General features: G+C 35.5%; 1 protein-coding gene across 1 annotated transcript; it reads left to right on the top strand.

Moving 5' to 3' along the window:
* The first annotated feature begins 1,162 nt into the window (after positions 1–1,162).
* On the top strand, positions 1,163–7,706 carry LOC141500905 (transthyretin). Its single transcript, XM_074204464.1, has 4 exons — positions 1,163–1,318; positions 3,081–3,217; positions 5,459–5,594; positions 7,441–7,706. The coding sequence occupies exons 1-4, from the start codon at positions 1,250–1,252 to the stop codon at positions 7,546–7,548; spliced, it is 450 nt and encodes a 149-aa protein (XP_074060565.1). The 5' UTR covers positions 1,163–1,249; the 3' UTR covers positions 7,549–7,706.
* The last annotated feature ends 8,136 nt before the right edge of the window (positions 7,707–15,842 follow it).

The raw sequence follows: 15,842 nt of genomic DNA, 5'->3' as shown, positions 1-15,842 counted from the left end.
TCAATTCCTAGGCTTGCAAGGCTGTCAGGATGGATATAATGTTATGGTAATCACTGCTTCCACTTCTAACAGCTGTCTGATCATACCCCTGAAATTCTGATTCTGACAGAAGGCAGCTGGTCAGGCTGGAGCTGGAGGTGCCAGGGAGAGAAGATGCTGGATGGCCACTGCTGCTCTGGTTGTCTCAGCTGCTCATTTTTCCTAATTCTTGTTGGACATGAGACATGTTACCTTGGGCTTAGGTAATCTCTGTGTGGGAAGTGCAAGACAGAGAGAAACTGCTGACAATGCAAAGCATTCTAAGTGAATTAGTTTGGCTAAAAGCAAACCTTTTTACATTCAGATGCTGTCATAGAAAGGGAGGTAGGTTTCTCTGCAGGCTCATCATCTTTTATCAAGGCATGCGATGTGTTTTAATGCAGTCCATTTTAGCATAGAGAAATGTACACTGTGGTTGAAGGGAAAAATAATTCATCTGTAGCTTCCATCTTTCTTTTAAAATGAACAAATAACAGAAGAAACGTAAGGATAAATAGGGGGCTATAAAAGGAATCAACTAAGATCATAATCTAAGAAAAGGATCCTTGACTCTGAAGTCAGAGGTCACAGAATCATAGGACCATAGAATTAAAGGTAAAAGGAAACTCAGAGATCATCAAGTCCAAGCCCATTACCTTACTGATGAGAAAACTTACTTGCCCAGGGTTGCACAGCTAATGTATCTGAATCATCTTGACTTTGAATCCTAAATTAAGGCAGTAACTATGCTACTTATTACCTTGTTTGACATTGGCCAAGTCTTCCTTGGCCTCTGTTTCCTCACTTGTTAAATGAAAAAACAATCTTTATAATTTTTAGATTCCCTTCCAGCTCTAAACCCTTTGAATCTTTTAAACTACTAAGAATGATATTCCTTGTAAATATATCAATGATATTTCAATATAATCCCATAATTCTGATATAATCTAATATCCAATGGCATTCAATGAAAAGGGATTCTTTTAGTATAAGAAAAATGAATCCTAGCAATTTTCCATAGAGAGAGAGAATGTTTTGACAGCCTAATCTCTCTAGACAAGGTTCATATTTGAGTGAGTTACTTATTCTCTTACTGTTGACTAGGTAAATAATCAGAATCAGCAGATTTGAGGTCCTTTAGGCGAGAATAAGCAGCTTAACTCCAAGGACTGGGGTATAAAAACCCCAGGCTAGGAGAGGTTGGTATAGAGATTTATTCATTGCAAGCAAAATGGCTTTTCATTCCCTGCTCCTTCTTTGCCTCACTGGACTGGTGTTTGTATCTGAGGCTGCATCTGTGGTGAGTTTGGTCACTGAAAATAGTTTTTTTGTTGGGAAACCTCTCGTATTCATAGTAGACAAGGTAAAAATGGCTTCTTCCAGTTGTGACTTTAAAATTTTTTTTATAATTAATGGCCCTTCTTTTAAAATGCAACAAAATTGAAGCAATCCCTAGAGAGGGTTAGGTTCCATCAAATTTCAAGGGAATTGAACAGGGAGTTAGTATTCTCTGCTTTGTTCTTACTGCTTCTTTGAGGCAGTTGGTGCTTCAGTAATTGCCAATAGATAATGGAAGTAGGAGTGGAATTAATGACAGTTTTCCAGAGAACTTAGTCTTTGTGAAATTTTTGCATAGACAGCAAATGTAAATGAGACTATATGACAGTCCTTTGGCTATATAACATATCTCCCTGGTCCCAGAAGGCAATAGAACTTCTAAAAATGTAAAGCTGTCCCAAATTGGACTGGGCTGCCTTGAACTGAAGGGTACTCCCTCTTTGGAATCATTAAATGAATCCTGGATCGCCCTTATCAGATATGTTGTAGAAGGGAGTCTCACTACAATATAAGTTGAAATTCATGTCCCCTGAGGTCCCTTCCAACTCAGAAATTTTGTGATTCTGTGATATACTTACTGAATCTTTGAAGATTCTTGATCTGAAAAGAATAAAGTTACAATCAAATATTTACCTAATTAGCTCAAACTCAAATTAGTTAAAACTATCCTGAGAAAGATTGCATACTGGGAAGACCTGAATTCATACTCTGCCTCAGAACCTAGTTGTATGACCATGGGTAAGTCACTTAACCTCATTTGTCCTCAATTTCTTATCTGTAAAATGGAAATAATAATAATAATACCTACTTTATAGGTTATTGTGAGGATCAAATGAAATATGTAAAATGTTTTTTGAACCTTATAATAAGTGTTAGCTAACTATCATCTAATATTAATTATCTTATCCATAATTAATTATAATATTCAAAATTAATTATAATTAAGTATTCTAAAGTTACTACAGAGGCATCTGCATCATCAGTAGTTAGCACCGACATGACACTTTAATGTCTACACAGCTTTTTACTTATGTTATCTCATTTGATCCTTACAACAATTCTGTGGCATAGGTGACAGTATAATGCCCATTGAACAGATGAGAAAACTGAGATTGAGAGCAGTTAAGTGACTTTCCCAGGATCATACAGCTAGTAAGTGTTTGAGGGAGGATTCATACTCAGGGAATCCCTGCTTCAAATCCAACAATAACCTTTACACCATCCAATTGCCCCATTAAATAATTAAATTATCCAATATTTTCTGGGGTAACTCCTACCATAAATTTGAAGAGTCCAGGTGCCCCTCCTGTTACATCAGTCAAAGAATTCAGTCTAGCTGAATGGATAAATTTGTTCAGTATCTCTTTTGTTTTTAGGTTTTTTTTTTTTTGCAAGGCAAACGGGCGGGGTTAAGTGGCTTGCCCAAGGCCACACAGCTAGGTAATTATTAAGTGTCTGAGACCAGATTTGAACCCAGGTACTCCTGACTCCAGGACCGGCACTTCATCCATTACGCCACCTAGCTGCCCCTGTTCAGTATCTCTTAAAAGCTTTATAGGTCCTGTTGCCGCAACAAGATACCCTATGATCATGCATATGAAATAGCCTTCCAATGGAACCCCAAACTCATTTTAAGGAATATCAAGAATCAGGAAAACATGCTCTTGGTCTGTCTCACTTAGGTTTTCCAACACCCCACTGAATTTTTCTGTTGCCTTGCACAGGCTCATGGAGCTGAGGATTCCAAGTGCCCTCTGATGGTTAAAGTTCTTGATTCAGTCCGAGGAAGCCCGGCGGCCAATGTGGATGTGAAAGTGTTCAAAAAAACTGAGGAGCAAACTTGGGAGCTCTTTGCATCTGGGTAAGTGACCAACACCTACAAAATGATTTATATTCATTATATAAATGTGGGTTCTGGTTATTAATTTTTACAGTTGCTCCTCTACCATTTGTCAAAGAATGAGACATTCATATAGGGAAAGAAAATGCTATTATCCTATGCATCTAATTGCAAATGTTTGTCAGGATGAATGCTTGTTCATACTTTTTCATACAGAGTCAGTCCTGGGTTCCCCAATTGTATGTCAGCAGAGGAAAAAAATTTCCAGAAGATCCCATCATGCTTGAAGAGATCCAGTGATGGACTTTATCATATGCTTGTCATCTGTAGACCAGTCTAGGTCATTTCAGAAAGGTTCAATCAATCAATAAATAAATATTTATTAAGTGTCTAGTATAAACTAAGGAGGGGCCACAATGATGAAACAATCCCTGCTTTCAAAAATTGTAAATCTTATATATAGAGATCATCAAAAGATTAGTCATAAACATCTCATGAAGTCTATTTACCCACATAGAAACGTTGTGATTTAAATCAATGGACAGAGTATGCCCATCATGAAATCCCAGATAATTAAAAGAAGGGTAGAGTTCTTTATACTTCAAAATTAATTATAATTAAGTATTCTAAAGTTACTACAGAGGCATCAGCATCATCAGTAGTTAGCACCTACATGACACTTTAATGTCTCTTTTGCTTCTCATAGCTACCTTTGGAGGTAGGTTATGTAAATGTTTTTAATTTCCATTTTGCAGATAAGACCCTGAGAGATGAAATTTCTTATTCAAGGTCATACTGCCAGTAAACAGCTGAGCCAGGACTAAATTTCAAGTCTTTTGGACTAGTGCTCAATTAAATAAATCAAAAACCTATTTGAGACACAGGCTCAAATCCTGTCTGAAACCTAGGCAAATATATGTTCCTAGGCAATAATTTAATCTCTCTGGACCTCTGTTTACTCATCTGAAAAATGAGGGATTAGATTCAATAACCTCTAAGATTCCTTCCAGCTCTGGATCTATGATACTATGATCCACTACCAAGTTACACCAGATATTAATACAAAAGTAAGTTTTTATTCCTGCTCACCAAGAATTCACTGCACCTATTAATAAATCTATGTTGATCAAAGGAACCAACATAACCTTACAGAAACAAATGGAAGAAGAGAAGCTATTTAGTATTTATGGTCCTTGGAAAGAGTACTTTTGTGGTTTAATTGAATCTGTAATAACAGCATTATGATTCTTCACCCATCATTAGGAAGTCTATTTTCTTGAAGGGATTTTAATTGAGTTTGTATTTGTTTGCTCATTTTTGTCTGTACAAAATGCCAAGTAGAACTCGAAAAATAGGCCAATAGAATATTCTAAGCAGATAAGGTTATTCTAGCAACAGAGAATTCAGATACTTGATATGAAAATAATTTGTCAAGGAAAAAATAACAGTGCATCCAACTTGAGTTATTCTTTCTGTGTTACAAAAAAATTAAAACAATCAAAGAAAAGATAAAAGAGAAGGTTCAAAGTTACCAAGAACATGGTCATTTTCCATGTCCCTCTGTTTCTTGCAATCCTTGCACCCCACTCATGTGATGTTTATTGGGTTGATCCAGCATTAAACCTTTTAGAAACAACAAAAACTAGACAAATTCCATTGGTCAGTATCCAAGGAGATTAAGCAAATAAAGAGCTTCCAGTTCTTTTTTTTTATCTTAAGTGTCTCCTTGCACATCCAAATCTCCCATAACTGTAAAAAAAAAAACAAACAAAACAGAACAAAAAAACTTATGCCAAGTGAGAAGAGAATGCATATCTCGGTGTGAGAGCTGCATTTGGAGACTGAATATTCAATTTATCTCATAGGACTTAGAGCTGGAAGGAACCTCAGAGATCATCTAATCCAACCCACTCACTTTATATAATACTGTTCAACAAACATTGATTAAGCACTTCTCCCTTGCAAGGCACTAAGGGATTCCTGCATGAATATGCATGAATATTTTCTCCATCTACCAACACAAAGGAAAATAATATTCTAGCCTAGAAATAATGACTTTTTTTTCCTTCTATGCCTCATAAACATCTGGTGCCCTTATTGAAACAACCCCAGTGAACTGACTGAAATTAAATGACAGAAATGTAGTTTGAGTTATATTATGTACATAATTATATTTTACCAGTGTTCATGTCATCTTGCTAATTATTTCCTTGATGCCTGTAGATCCATACACTATTTAACATTCACTTTTACATTGCCTAGGAAAACCAATGATTACGGAGAGGTCCATGAACTCACAAGCGATGATAAATTTGAAGAGGGTTTATACAAGGTAGAATTTGACACCATCTCCTATTGGAAAGCCCTTGGTGTTTCCCCATTCCATGAGTATGCAGATGTGAGTATAATGGAATACTGGGTTTCTCTTTTGATACAAATGAAACACAGATGTATGACTATAAATCCATTAACACTTCTGAATTCATCTAGGAAAAGAAAAATGCAAGAGTCTATGTGTAGTTCACCCTTGAAAACAGATATCTAAAAAGTACCAAGTTTACCCTATAAGTCATCAGGACCATGAAGTATTTCTTTGAATCAACAAGGCAATCCCAAGCAAGTGAATTTGTCATGAGGCTAATGAGTAGAAGGAATAAAAATCTGATCAACCAATTTAACCAAGTAGAACTGCACTATATTACCTTTACTCAGGTGTATTTGATTTCAGAATTTCAATTTCCTACTTGTAACAGTCAATGACAGCTAAGACTTTTTGTTTTCCATTAAATATCATAGCTCCTGTGTGAGTATAATGAACATTTTTCCCTTCAGTTTGATAATAAAACCAGTTATAAAAGTAATGCTATTTCCCCACTCTCAAAAGTACATAGAGTAGTTGGTTATAGAACTACCACTATCCCTCTCTCTCCCTCTCCCTCTATTTCTGTCTCTGTCTTTCTCTCTAAGTCTGTCTCTTTCTTTCTGTTTCTCTCTGTCTCTGTATCTCTGTCTCTTTGTCTCCTGTCTCTGTCTCTGTCTCTGTCTCTCTCTCTCTCTCTCTCTCTCTCTCTCTCTCTCTCTCCCTCTCTCTCTCTCTCATTCTCTTCCCCGCCCCTGCCCTGCTCCCACCGTCCCCATGAAGGAAGTGCTACATTGGCTTGGACAAGGTTAAATAAGATATGTAAATGCTGAATTTCAGAAACCAGATAGGAGATAGGATGGCATTGGAAAGTTGAAGAGAGAGAACAATAATAGCAATAAGATATTTTAAAAAAGGATTGGTGTGCCTCTGTGAGGGTCTAGTTGAAGCTGGAGAACATGAATTTGTAAGCAGACCCAATCAAGATTTTTTTTGTGGCTTCTCTCATATGGGCATTGTTTTGACTACAAGACTTTTCTTCCTACCTTAAAAGTCTTTTGTGACTCCCTTCTGAATATGGTATAAAATTAAAAACTCCTTATTTTGGCATTCTAAAATGTCTCAAATCTGGTTCCATGCTACCTTTTCAGCCTAATCACATCCTTCTCCCATATAGATCAGATAACTATCCATTCTATGCTACTCCTTGTAGTCTTCTTTCTCCACTCATTTGTCCTCACAGTGTCTAAAGTAAGCTTCTTCTACTTCTCTACTAAGGAGAAAATTTGGGGGGGGCAAGAAACAAAAAAAAGACACCTGCTTAATTCTAGTTTTATTAATATTAATATATAGGAAACTATAAAGTCCTAGAAGACAGAAATTATATGTCTTTTTTCTTCCTTGTAGTGGGGAATAACTGTTTTTCTTTTCTCTAAGAAGGAAACAAAAGATCAGCAGCTTAAGGCAATAATGTATTTGGATTTCTATTCCTTGTTCAAATCCTTCCAAAGTGTTTTAACAAAACAGAAAAAAAAAAAAGATACTGCTCCTTTCTGCAAAAACCACCCTATTCAGGGAATTTGTCTCAATTGCAGAATATTAGCATTAGAAAGCACTCAGAGAACCCATTATCCAGCACATACTTCCAACATTAATCCATAACACCTCCAGAAATGGGTTTTACCTCCTTCTTTTCTCCTTACAAACTTCATTTTCTAGTACTACTCTTCTCATTAGGAAAATTCCTCCTATTATGAAAGAGTGAGCAAATTATGAGGGAAAAGGAAATCAGCTTGAAAGTTCCTGTCACTTCACCTTTCAACTGATCCTCCATATCATTCCCTCTCTAGGCATTAACCCTAATGTTGGTTGTTTTCCCTTTCAGGTGGTGTTCACCGCCAATGATGCTGGTCATCGTCATTACACCATTGCTGCTCAACTGAGTCCATTCTCTTTTTCAACCACAGCTATAGTCAGCAACCCGAAGGAATAAACAAATGTCATTTTTCTCTGTGGCAATAGCCATTAATAGAGATTTGGCAGGGAAGAAAGGACCATCTTTCACAAAGCTAATGGTATCACACTTCCACAAAGCAGTATCTTCTCTTTATTTACTTGGGCAAAATCAATAAACTATACTTGTTAGAGCACTTTCTGTTTCCTGCATTTTTATTCATTTTCCTGCACCCCAAGTAGTTCCTCCAAAGGATTCTGAGTTCACTATGGAGAGCAGTATTCTGAAAACAGTATAATGGAGTGTAAAATACACTAAACTAGGGTGGCTAGGTGGTGCAGTGGATAGAGCACCGACCCTGGAGTCAGGAGTACCTGAGCTCAAATTCAGCCTCAGACACTTAATTACCTAGCTGTGTGGCCTTGGGCAAACCACTTAACCCCATTGCTTTGAAAAAACCTAAAATAAATAAATAAATAAATAAATAAATAAATAAATAAATAAATAAATAAATAAATAAATGAATAAATGAATAAATAGATAGATAGATAGATAAATAAATAAATAGATAGATAGATAGATAGATAGATAAATAAATAAATAGATAGATAGATAGATAAATAAATAGATAGATAGATAAATAAATGAATGAATAAATGAATAAATAAATGAATAAATAAATAAAATACACTAAGCTTAGAAATCATGGGTTTGAATTTGAAGTCTATCAGCTTTAAATTTGAAGTCTATCAGCTTTAATGTTTGGGGGGGCATTTCTCTGGTTTTCTGAATATTCAAGTCTTCAAGAAGGAGTACAAAACTCACTTGAAGGGCTCTTGTGGAAAAGAAAAGTTTAGATATATCTCAAAAGTTTAGATATATCTCAGATCACAATAAAAATGTGAGTAGTGAGTATTATAGAAAAACATGGAAATTCTCTGGATGGAATTTTGGGGAAAATCCCAATTACTAACATTTTCCAGGACAAAACATGATGAAAAAAAAGTTAGAAATAACTACTCAACCAACTTCCATGTTTAACTGTTTATTTTTACTAAGCTTTCTGTAAACCCATAGTAACAAATCAGAAATGGAAGAAAGTTCCAATTTTCTACAAACCTTTAGGAAAAGTAATAGGAGGTGAGTGTCCTCTAAGGTACACTAGATCATTGTTCCTTTATCTGTCTCTAAATCATCTTATCTTCAGGTGATTCCTTAATCTTTATCACTAGGCTTCACTGATGTTGTTGGGAACATATAGCAGGTCACTTGCCTCAGCACCAAACCATTGCCCAGATGATCACTAACCCATAAGATTCCCTCAGTTAAGGATTCCCTTGCAAGTGGTTCCCAAATACCAAGGAAAAAGAGCTACAGAGTAAGTCCTAGCTCCAGTCCTTCCTGATGTAACAGTGGCAGAACAAAGAGAGACTCTGTTGGGATTCTGTTAGGACCGATATAGATCGTGGACCCCTACCTCCTATCAAGTAATCAACAAGTATTCATTAAATGCCTACTATATGTTTATCACTGTGGTAGGAGTTGAGGATATAGGTACAAAAAAAATAAAAACAAAGCCTACTCAAAATAGTTATAGTCTAATGAATAGTACATAAACACTATATAAAGTCATATATGTATAAAGTTAACAAATGCAAATATATTCAAAGTACTTAAATACAAAGTATTTGTGAGGGACAATACTAAAAATTAGGAATGGCTTCATGCAGAACATGGTGACTAAGTTGCATCTGAAAGGAAGAGAGAGGCAGAATGGTAAGGCATTGGGGAGGGGGAAGTCAGTGCAAAGCTACAGAGATGGGAAATGGAGTATCCAACTTGACTGGATTGAAGAGTAGAGAGGGTGAGTATTGTCCAATAAGACTGGAAAGAAAAAGGTGGGGACCTGGTTGTGTAGGGCCTTACAAGCTAAAGAGAAGAATTTGTATTTTATCTTAGAGTTATCCCTAGGGTTCATAGGGAACACTGGCTTTGATTAGGTAGGGAAATGATCTGATCAATCTGAGACTAAGGTAAAATACTTTGGCAATAGTATCTAAAATGGACTGGAATGAGAAGAGACTGAGGCAGGGAAACTAAGATGTTGCAGTAATAATTAGCATTATTTTTTATATATATTTGATGAGATGTTGAAAGACAAGAATAAATTGATGAACAAAATCTTATTGAGAGCCGAAAACTGGGCTATATTTGTGGGATAAGAGATCTGAACTTACAAGAGAGATATGAATTTAAATGCCATTTCTAACCATTACTAGCTGTGTAACCCACTGACACATTTTTCTGCCTCCATTTGCTCATCTATAATGAAAATATCAGTAGTACTTACTTCATAGGGTACTTATGAGAATTAGAGAAAATATGGATGGAGATTTAGAAAAATTGTACTAATCATGAGGCCTCATTTATCATTTTCCCTTATTTTAACTAATCTAGATTATAGACTCATTTCACTCTCTAGGTTTCTGTAACAACAAGTATGATTTCTTAGTTACAGAGTTTCAGAATTAAAGGAGGACTCTGTAGGAGTCTGAAAAGGAATATTTGAAAAAGAATAGCTACTACATCATGATTAAAAAGTTGTTGTCAAGAATTTGTTTCAAAATCTCTGATGAGAGGGATACCCTGTATTTTTCCAATCAGTATTATATTCCATTTTTAGATAACTCAGATTTTAAGCTTTTTTTCCCTAATATTATGACTAAATTTATCTCTTTGAAACTTCTAACTATCTCTACTGATTCTTCTCTCAGGCAAAAAGTAGAAAAAATTTAAGCCCTCATTCCTTAGTGTTACCCTTACAAAGACTTGAAGATAGTTATCAGGTTCTGTTTTGATCCTTCTCCAGACTAAACACTTCTTTTTCCTTCAACCAATAGTCATGTGAACTTGAAACCCTTTGCCATATTGGTTGTCCTCCTCTGGACATTCCCCAGTTTATTAACATCCTTCATAAACTATGCTCTCAGAACACAGCACTCCATTTATTGACTGACCAGTACAGGATTATCTATTCTTTATTCTTACTTCTGTCTCTCTGCAGCTCCAAATTGTCTGAGAGGTTTGTTTGGTTTTTTGACTCCTATAATCAGATTGTTATTTTATATTGAGTTACAAGCAGTTCACCAAACTCCCTGCCCCGACCCAGATCTTATTTAAATAAATTGCTATATAAACATGCATCTTCTATATTGTATTTGTGAAGTCAATTTTTGAATCCAGTTGTAAAATATTGTATTAAATATCATCTTTTTAGATCAGAGTGTTCTAAGTCTGTCAAGATTGACTCTATCATTCTGGTGTTAGTCAATCCTCCTAGTTTGGTGCATTGTGCAAATTTAAGAAAGCTTCCACACATAGCTTTATCCAAGATACTGATAAAATTACAAGACCTAGCATAGATCCCTCCATCACACTATTGAAAACCTCCTACCAAAGGTTCCATCACTTCTACTCCTTGGTCCTCTGTTAAGGAGAAACAAATCCAGAGTTCTAGGAGCCCAGATGGTGGAGTAGTCAGTAAACAAAACCTACTCAAATGGTTATACTCTAATGAATAGTATATAAACATTATATACATATAAAGTTAACATATGCAAATGTATTTATTCAAAGTATTTGTGAGGGAGAGTACTAAAAATTAGGAACGGCTTCATGCAGAACATGGTGACTGAGTTGCATCTTAAAGGAAGAAAGATATGATGGTAAGGAGTGGATACCTTCCAGGTATGGGGGGGGGGTGGTACCAGTACAAAGCTACAGAGATGGGAGATGGAGTATCTTGTGTGAAGAATCTCGTGTGAAGAATACCTAGAAGGCCACTCTCCCATATTCACTTCAAAACAACCATAAGATAGCATCCTAAAACAAATACTGGAACAGCAGGATCAGCAAAAAGATGGGATGAAACTACCTTGTAGTCCAGGAAACTTGGAAAGTCAGCAAGAAAGATCTGTCTCTTTACTTGGGTATAAAGGAATGCTATCTAGGACAAGAGTGTTCAGCAATCCAGTGGCAAGTCCCACCTCAGCAAACCAGTGGAGATACTGAGCTCCAATGCAGTGGAGCAAATAGTTATACCAGGACCCCTGGACCCCTAGGTGCCTCAGTATAGCCAGGGAAACAGACAGATTCTAGCTCCAAGAACCACCACATGCATAGCCCTTAACAAACAAGCAGATGCTAATGCAGAAACACCTCACTAACCTCAGTACACACCAGACACCAGGAGTATGACCCTGGTACAACACCAGGTAAGCTTCAAGACTCTTATGGCCTCCAACAGTACCAGTCACCTCCCAATCCACTCTTTCAATGAAGCACCAGATACAAGGGTCCCCTGTGGGTCTCAGGACAACATCAATGTAGCTAGCACCAGGCAAGTAGACACAATCTGCAGCCCCTGACACAAAAAGTCTGAGTCAGTGCCCCTTCCACCCAGGGAACAGACCTCAAATTTAAAAGAAAGGAAAAATACCAAAAAATGGGCAATAAACAATAAATAAGATGTCTTACTATGGATAGGACAACAATAAAAAAATCTAACTATAGAAAGTGATTATGATGACAGGAGAGAGCAAGACATAAACTCAGAAAAGGACAATGTGAAAACGCCTATGGGCAAAACCCCAAAGAATGGAAGTGGTATCACACCCAGAAAGAACTCATGGTAAAGCTCAAAAAAAAAATAATATAAGTAGAGGAAAAATTGGGAAAAGAAATAAGAGTTACATAGGACTAAGCAGCTGCAACATTAAAGGTACTGGCGGTCATGGAATATAATAATGCAGTAGACAAAAAGCTAGGGCTAGACTAATAATCCCTCTCCAGTGAAATTAAACATAATTCTTCAAGGGAAAAAATGATCATTCAATGAAATAGAAGGATTTCAAACAAGAATTGAATAACCAAAAAAGAAATCTTATATTAGGATTCAAAAGAAGTCTAAAAGGGGAAAAGGGGGAAAGAAAACATGAGATTCTATGAACTCTTTTTATTCTTACATGGGAAGATGATACTGATAATTCTTACCACTAATAGTACAGCTAGGAGAAGTATACATAGAAAATATATATATATTTTTTCTATGTATAGTTCTATGCATAGTTACTCTCATCAATATTGACTCAAAGAAGGAATAAAATATATATCAATTGAATAAAGAAATCTATCTTACCCAATATGGAAGTAGGAGGGGAAAAGAATAAGTAAAGGTAAGGGCATGGGGACTAACAGAAGTGATGGCAGATTGGGAAAGGTAGTAGACTGAAGAAAAACACTATCAAGGAACAAAAGGGTCAAAGGAGAGAGGACAAACAGAGTGTATGAATGTGAACTGAATGAACTCTCTAATAAAATGGAAGCAGATAACAGAATGTATTAAAAACCAAAATCCTAACAATACACCTGAAGCAGAGAGACACACAGTAAAAGGAAAGAGTTGGAACAAAATCTATTATGCTTCAGCTGAAGTTTAAAAAAAAAAAAGTAGGGGTAGCAATCCTGATCTCAGACAAAGCAAAAGCAAAAAGCAGACCTAATTAAGAGTTAAGGAAGGAAATCTTCCTAAAAGGCACCAAGGAAGTAATATCAATACTAAATCTACATGCATAAAGTGTTATAGCAACCAAATTCTTAAAGGAGAAGTTAAATGAATTACAAGTTCATCACCAAACAAGAGATAGAGAGCATTATGAAATGTGAAATGCATAATATTGATTATATTAATATAATCATATATATATATATAATTTAAATTAAAATGCTTTGCAACCACTACTAGAAGGAAAACAGAAACCTGGGACATAGTCTTTACTGTGTTTCTGATAAAGTTCTCATTTCTCAAAAATATAGAGAACTGAGTCAAAATCATAAGAAAACTAGCAATTACCCTATTGATAAATGGTTAAAGGATATGAACAGGAGTTTTCAGATGAAGAAATAAAAACTTTCTACAGGCATATGAAGAAGTACTCTAAATCACTTTTGATTAGAGAAAAGCAAATGAGATACAACCTCATACCGTTAAGATTGGCTAATATGACAAAAAAAGGAAAATGATAAATATTGGAGAGAATGAGGGAAAACTGGAACACTGATGCATTGCTAGTGGAGTTGTAAACTGATCCAACTATTTGGGAGAGCAATTTGGAACTGTACCCAAAGGACAACCAAACTGTGCATACCCTTTGATCCAGCAATAGCACTATGAGGTCTGTATCCCAAGGGAGTCATAAAAATGAGAAAACACCTAGTGCAAAAATATTTCTAACTGTCCTTTTCATGGTGGCAAGATATTGGAAATGCCAATCATTTGGGGAATAGGTGAACAAACTGTGATAAATTAATGTAATGGAATACTTTAAGGTAGTAAGAAATAATTAACAGAAAGATTTCAGAAAAACCTAGAAAGACCTGCATGAACTGATGCAAAATGAAATGAGCAGAAAACATTTTACACAGCACCAGCAATATTATGTGATAATTAACTATGAATGATGCAGCTCTCAGCAGCACAATGATCCAAGACAAGTACAAAGCTCTCAAGAAGGAAAATGCTATCCATATTCAGATAAAGAACTGATGGACTCTGAATACATATCATAGCATACAATTTTCACTTGCCTTATTCTTTTTGTAGTTATTTTTCTTTTTTGATAAAAAAAACTGAGACTAATATGGAAATATGTATTACATATATAAACTATATCAAATTGCTTACCATTTTAGGAAAAGGAAAGGGGAGAGAAAGTAGGAAAAAACTTAGAACTCAAATTTTCTAAAAATGAATGTTAAAAATTATCAACATATAATTGGGAAAAATAAAAAAAATATTAAAAATAATTATAAGAAAACTTTAAAAGAAATTCAATTCAATCTAGAATTTCCCCTTGTTGATTTCCATCTCTTGAAGAGTGCAGTAAGTTATCATCTCTAAACTTGTCAATATTTAACCCAGACTAGGTTACTGATTCATAGTTGAGTCCTGAAGTCACTAACTAAGCTTTCCTCTCTGAAAAATGGTCAGCAAACACTCCAAAACTATGGCGAATCATTTACATTGTTGATCTGAAAACAAAGTAACATTAGCATTGTTTCCCTGGTAGAGACTGAATCTAAATACTGGGTCTCAGATTCTGTATCCTTGGATGAGAGTCAAGTACTTGTTCACTGTGAATTTTTAAAAATAGAAACAATCTTTTAAAAATGTCCTTCAAAGACCCAAGAAAACATTACCTTCTGCCAGGAGTTAAGCATTCTAAAAGAATAAAAGAGCCTCTTTTCATCCAAATCTAAACATAAAGTTGCTGAGAGTAGGTCACTTGAGTCTCTGAAGAGGCATAATCCAATCTCAGTCCAGACCACCCTGCTGAGAAGCTACCTGCCTTGAAAGATCTGCTTGTATTTAGCCTTCACTGTTGCTAGTTAGGGGACAGTGACCTGTTTCCTTGGCAATGCTTTTAATTCTGTTTTTAATGAAGTCTAGATGAGGATTTATTGACTTCTGGAAAAGATTATTTTCCATGTAATATAGAAAGGAAAGGATGGAGTTAGAACATGCCAGCTATTCTGATTTACTATGAAAAAGGTTCTTCTAGCATGAGATTTACTTTCAGAACCCATGTATACCAAAAAATTTTGCTATTTCCTAGGTGGGGGAGGGCAGGTAGGGGGAAAGTAATTATCCACTTCTAAGTCTCACCTATTTAAAATCTTTTACTACTTATGCATACTTAATACTTCCAAGCAAATACTCAAACCTCTAGCAAAATATATTCCTTTAAAATAGTTAACCAAAAACTGACAAATCATATGATTATGAATGAGATGTCTTCAAAACCAGGAAGACCAAATCTAAAGTTTCACTTTTGATATATATTGGCTATGGCCAAGTCACTTAATGGCTCAGAATTATAGACAACTTTTTAAGACTCAGTTGTAGTGAAGGAGACAACCAACATTATTATAGGGGAATTACCTTATATGGGAGTTGCCCACACCAATGAAATCACAAGCTTGGTAATTAACCAAATAATGGTATTATGAATGCTTTATAACTATGATACCATCATTATCTTCTTTAGAAGACTAAAGTTGGTAGTAGGATTTCTGGGTCAAAGGATATGAAAGTTTAGTAATTTTCATTCATAATTCTAATTGTGCTCCAGAATGGTTAGACCAATTCACAGCTCTATCAGCAATGCATTAAAATATATCATCCTTATTGAAATTATTATGGAAGCTATAGTCACTAGAAATCCCACCCCCAATAACTACACAAACAAGCTATTAAATTATAAACATGTTGGGTA

Source organism: Macrotis lagotis, chromosome X, assembly GCF_037893015.1.
Source record: "Macrotis lagotis isolate mMagLag1 chromosome X, bilby.v1.9.chrom.fasta, whole genome shotgun sequence".
Taxonomy (NCBI): Eukaryota; Metazoa; Chordata; class Mammalia; order Peramelemorphia; family Peramelidae; genus Macrotis; species Macrotis lagotis.
Note: the sequence above shows the minus strand (reverse complement) of the source record. Positions and strands in the feature narration are given on the sequence as shown.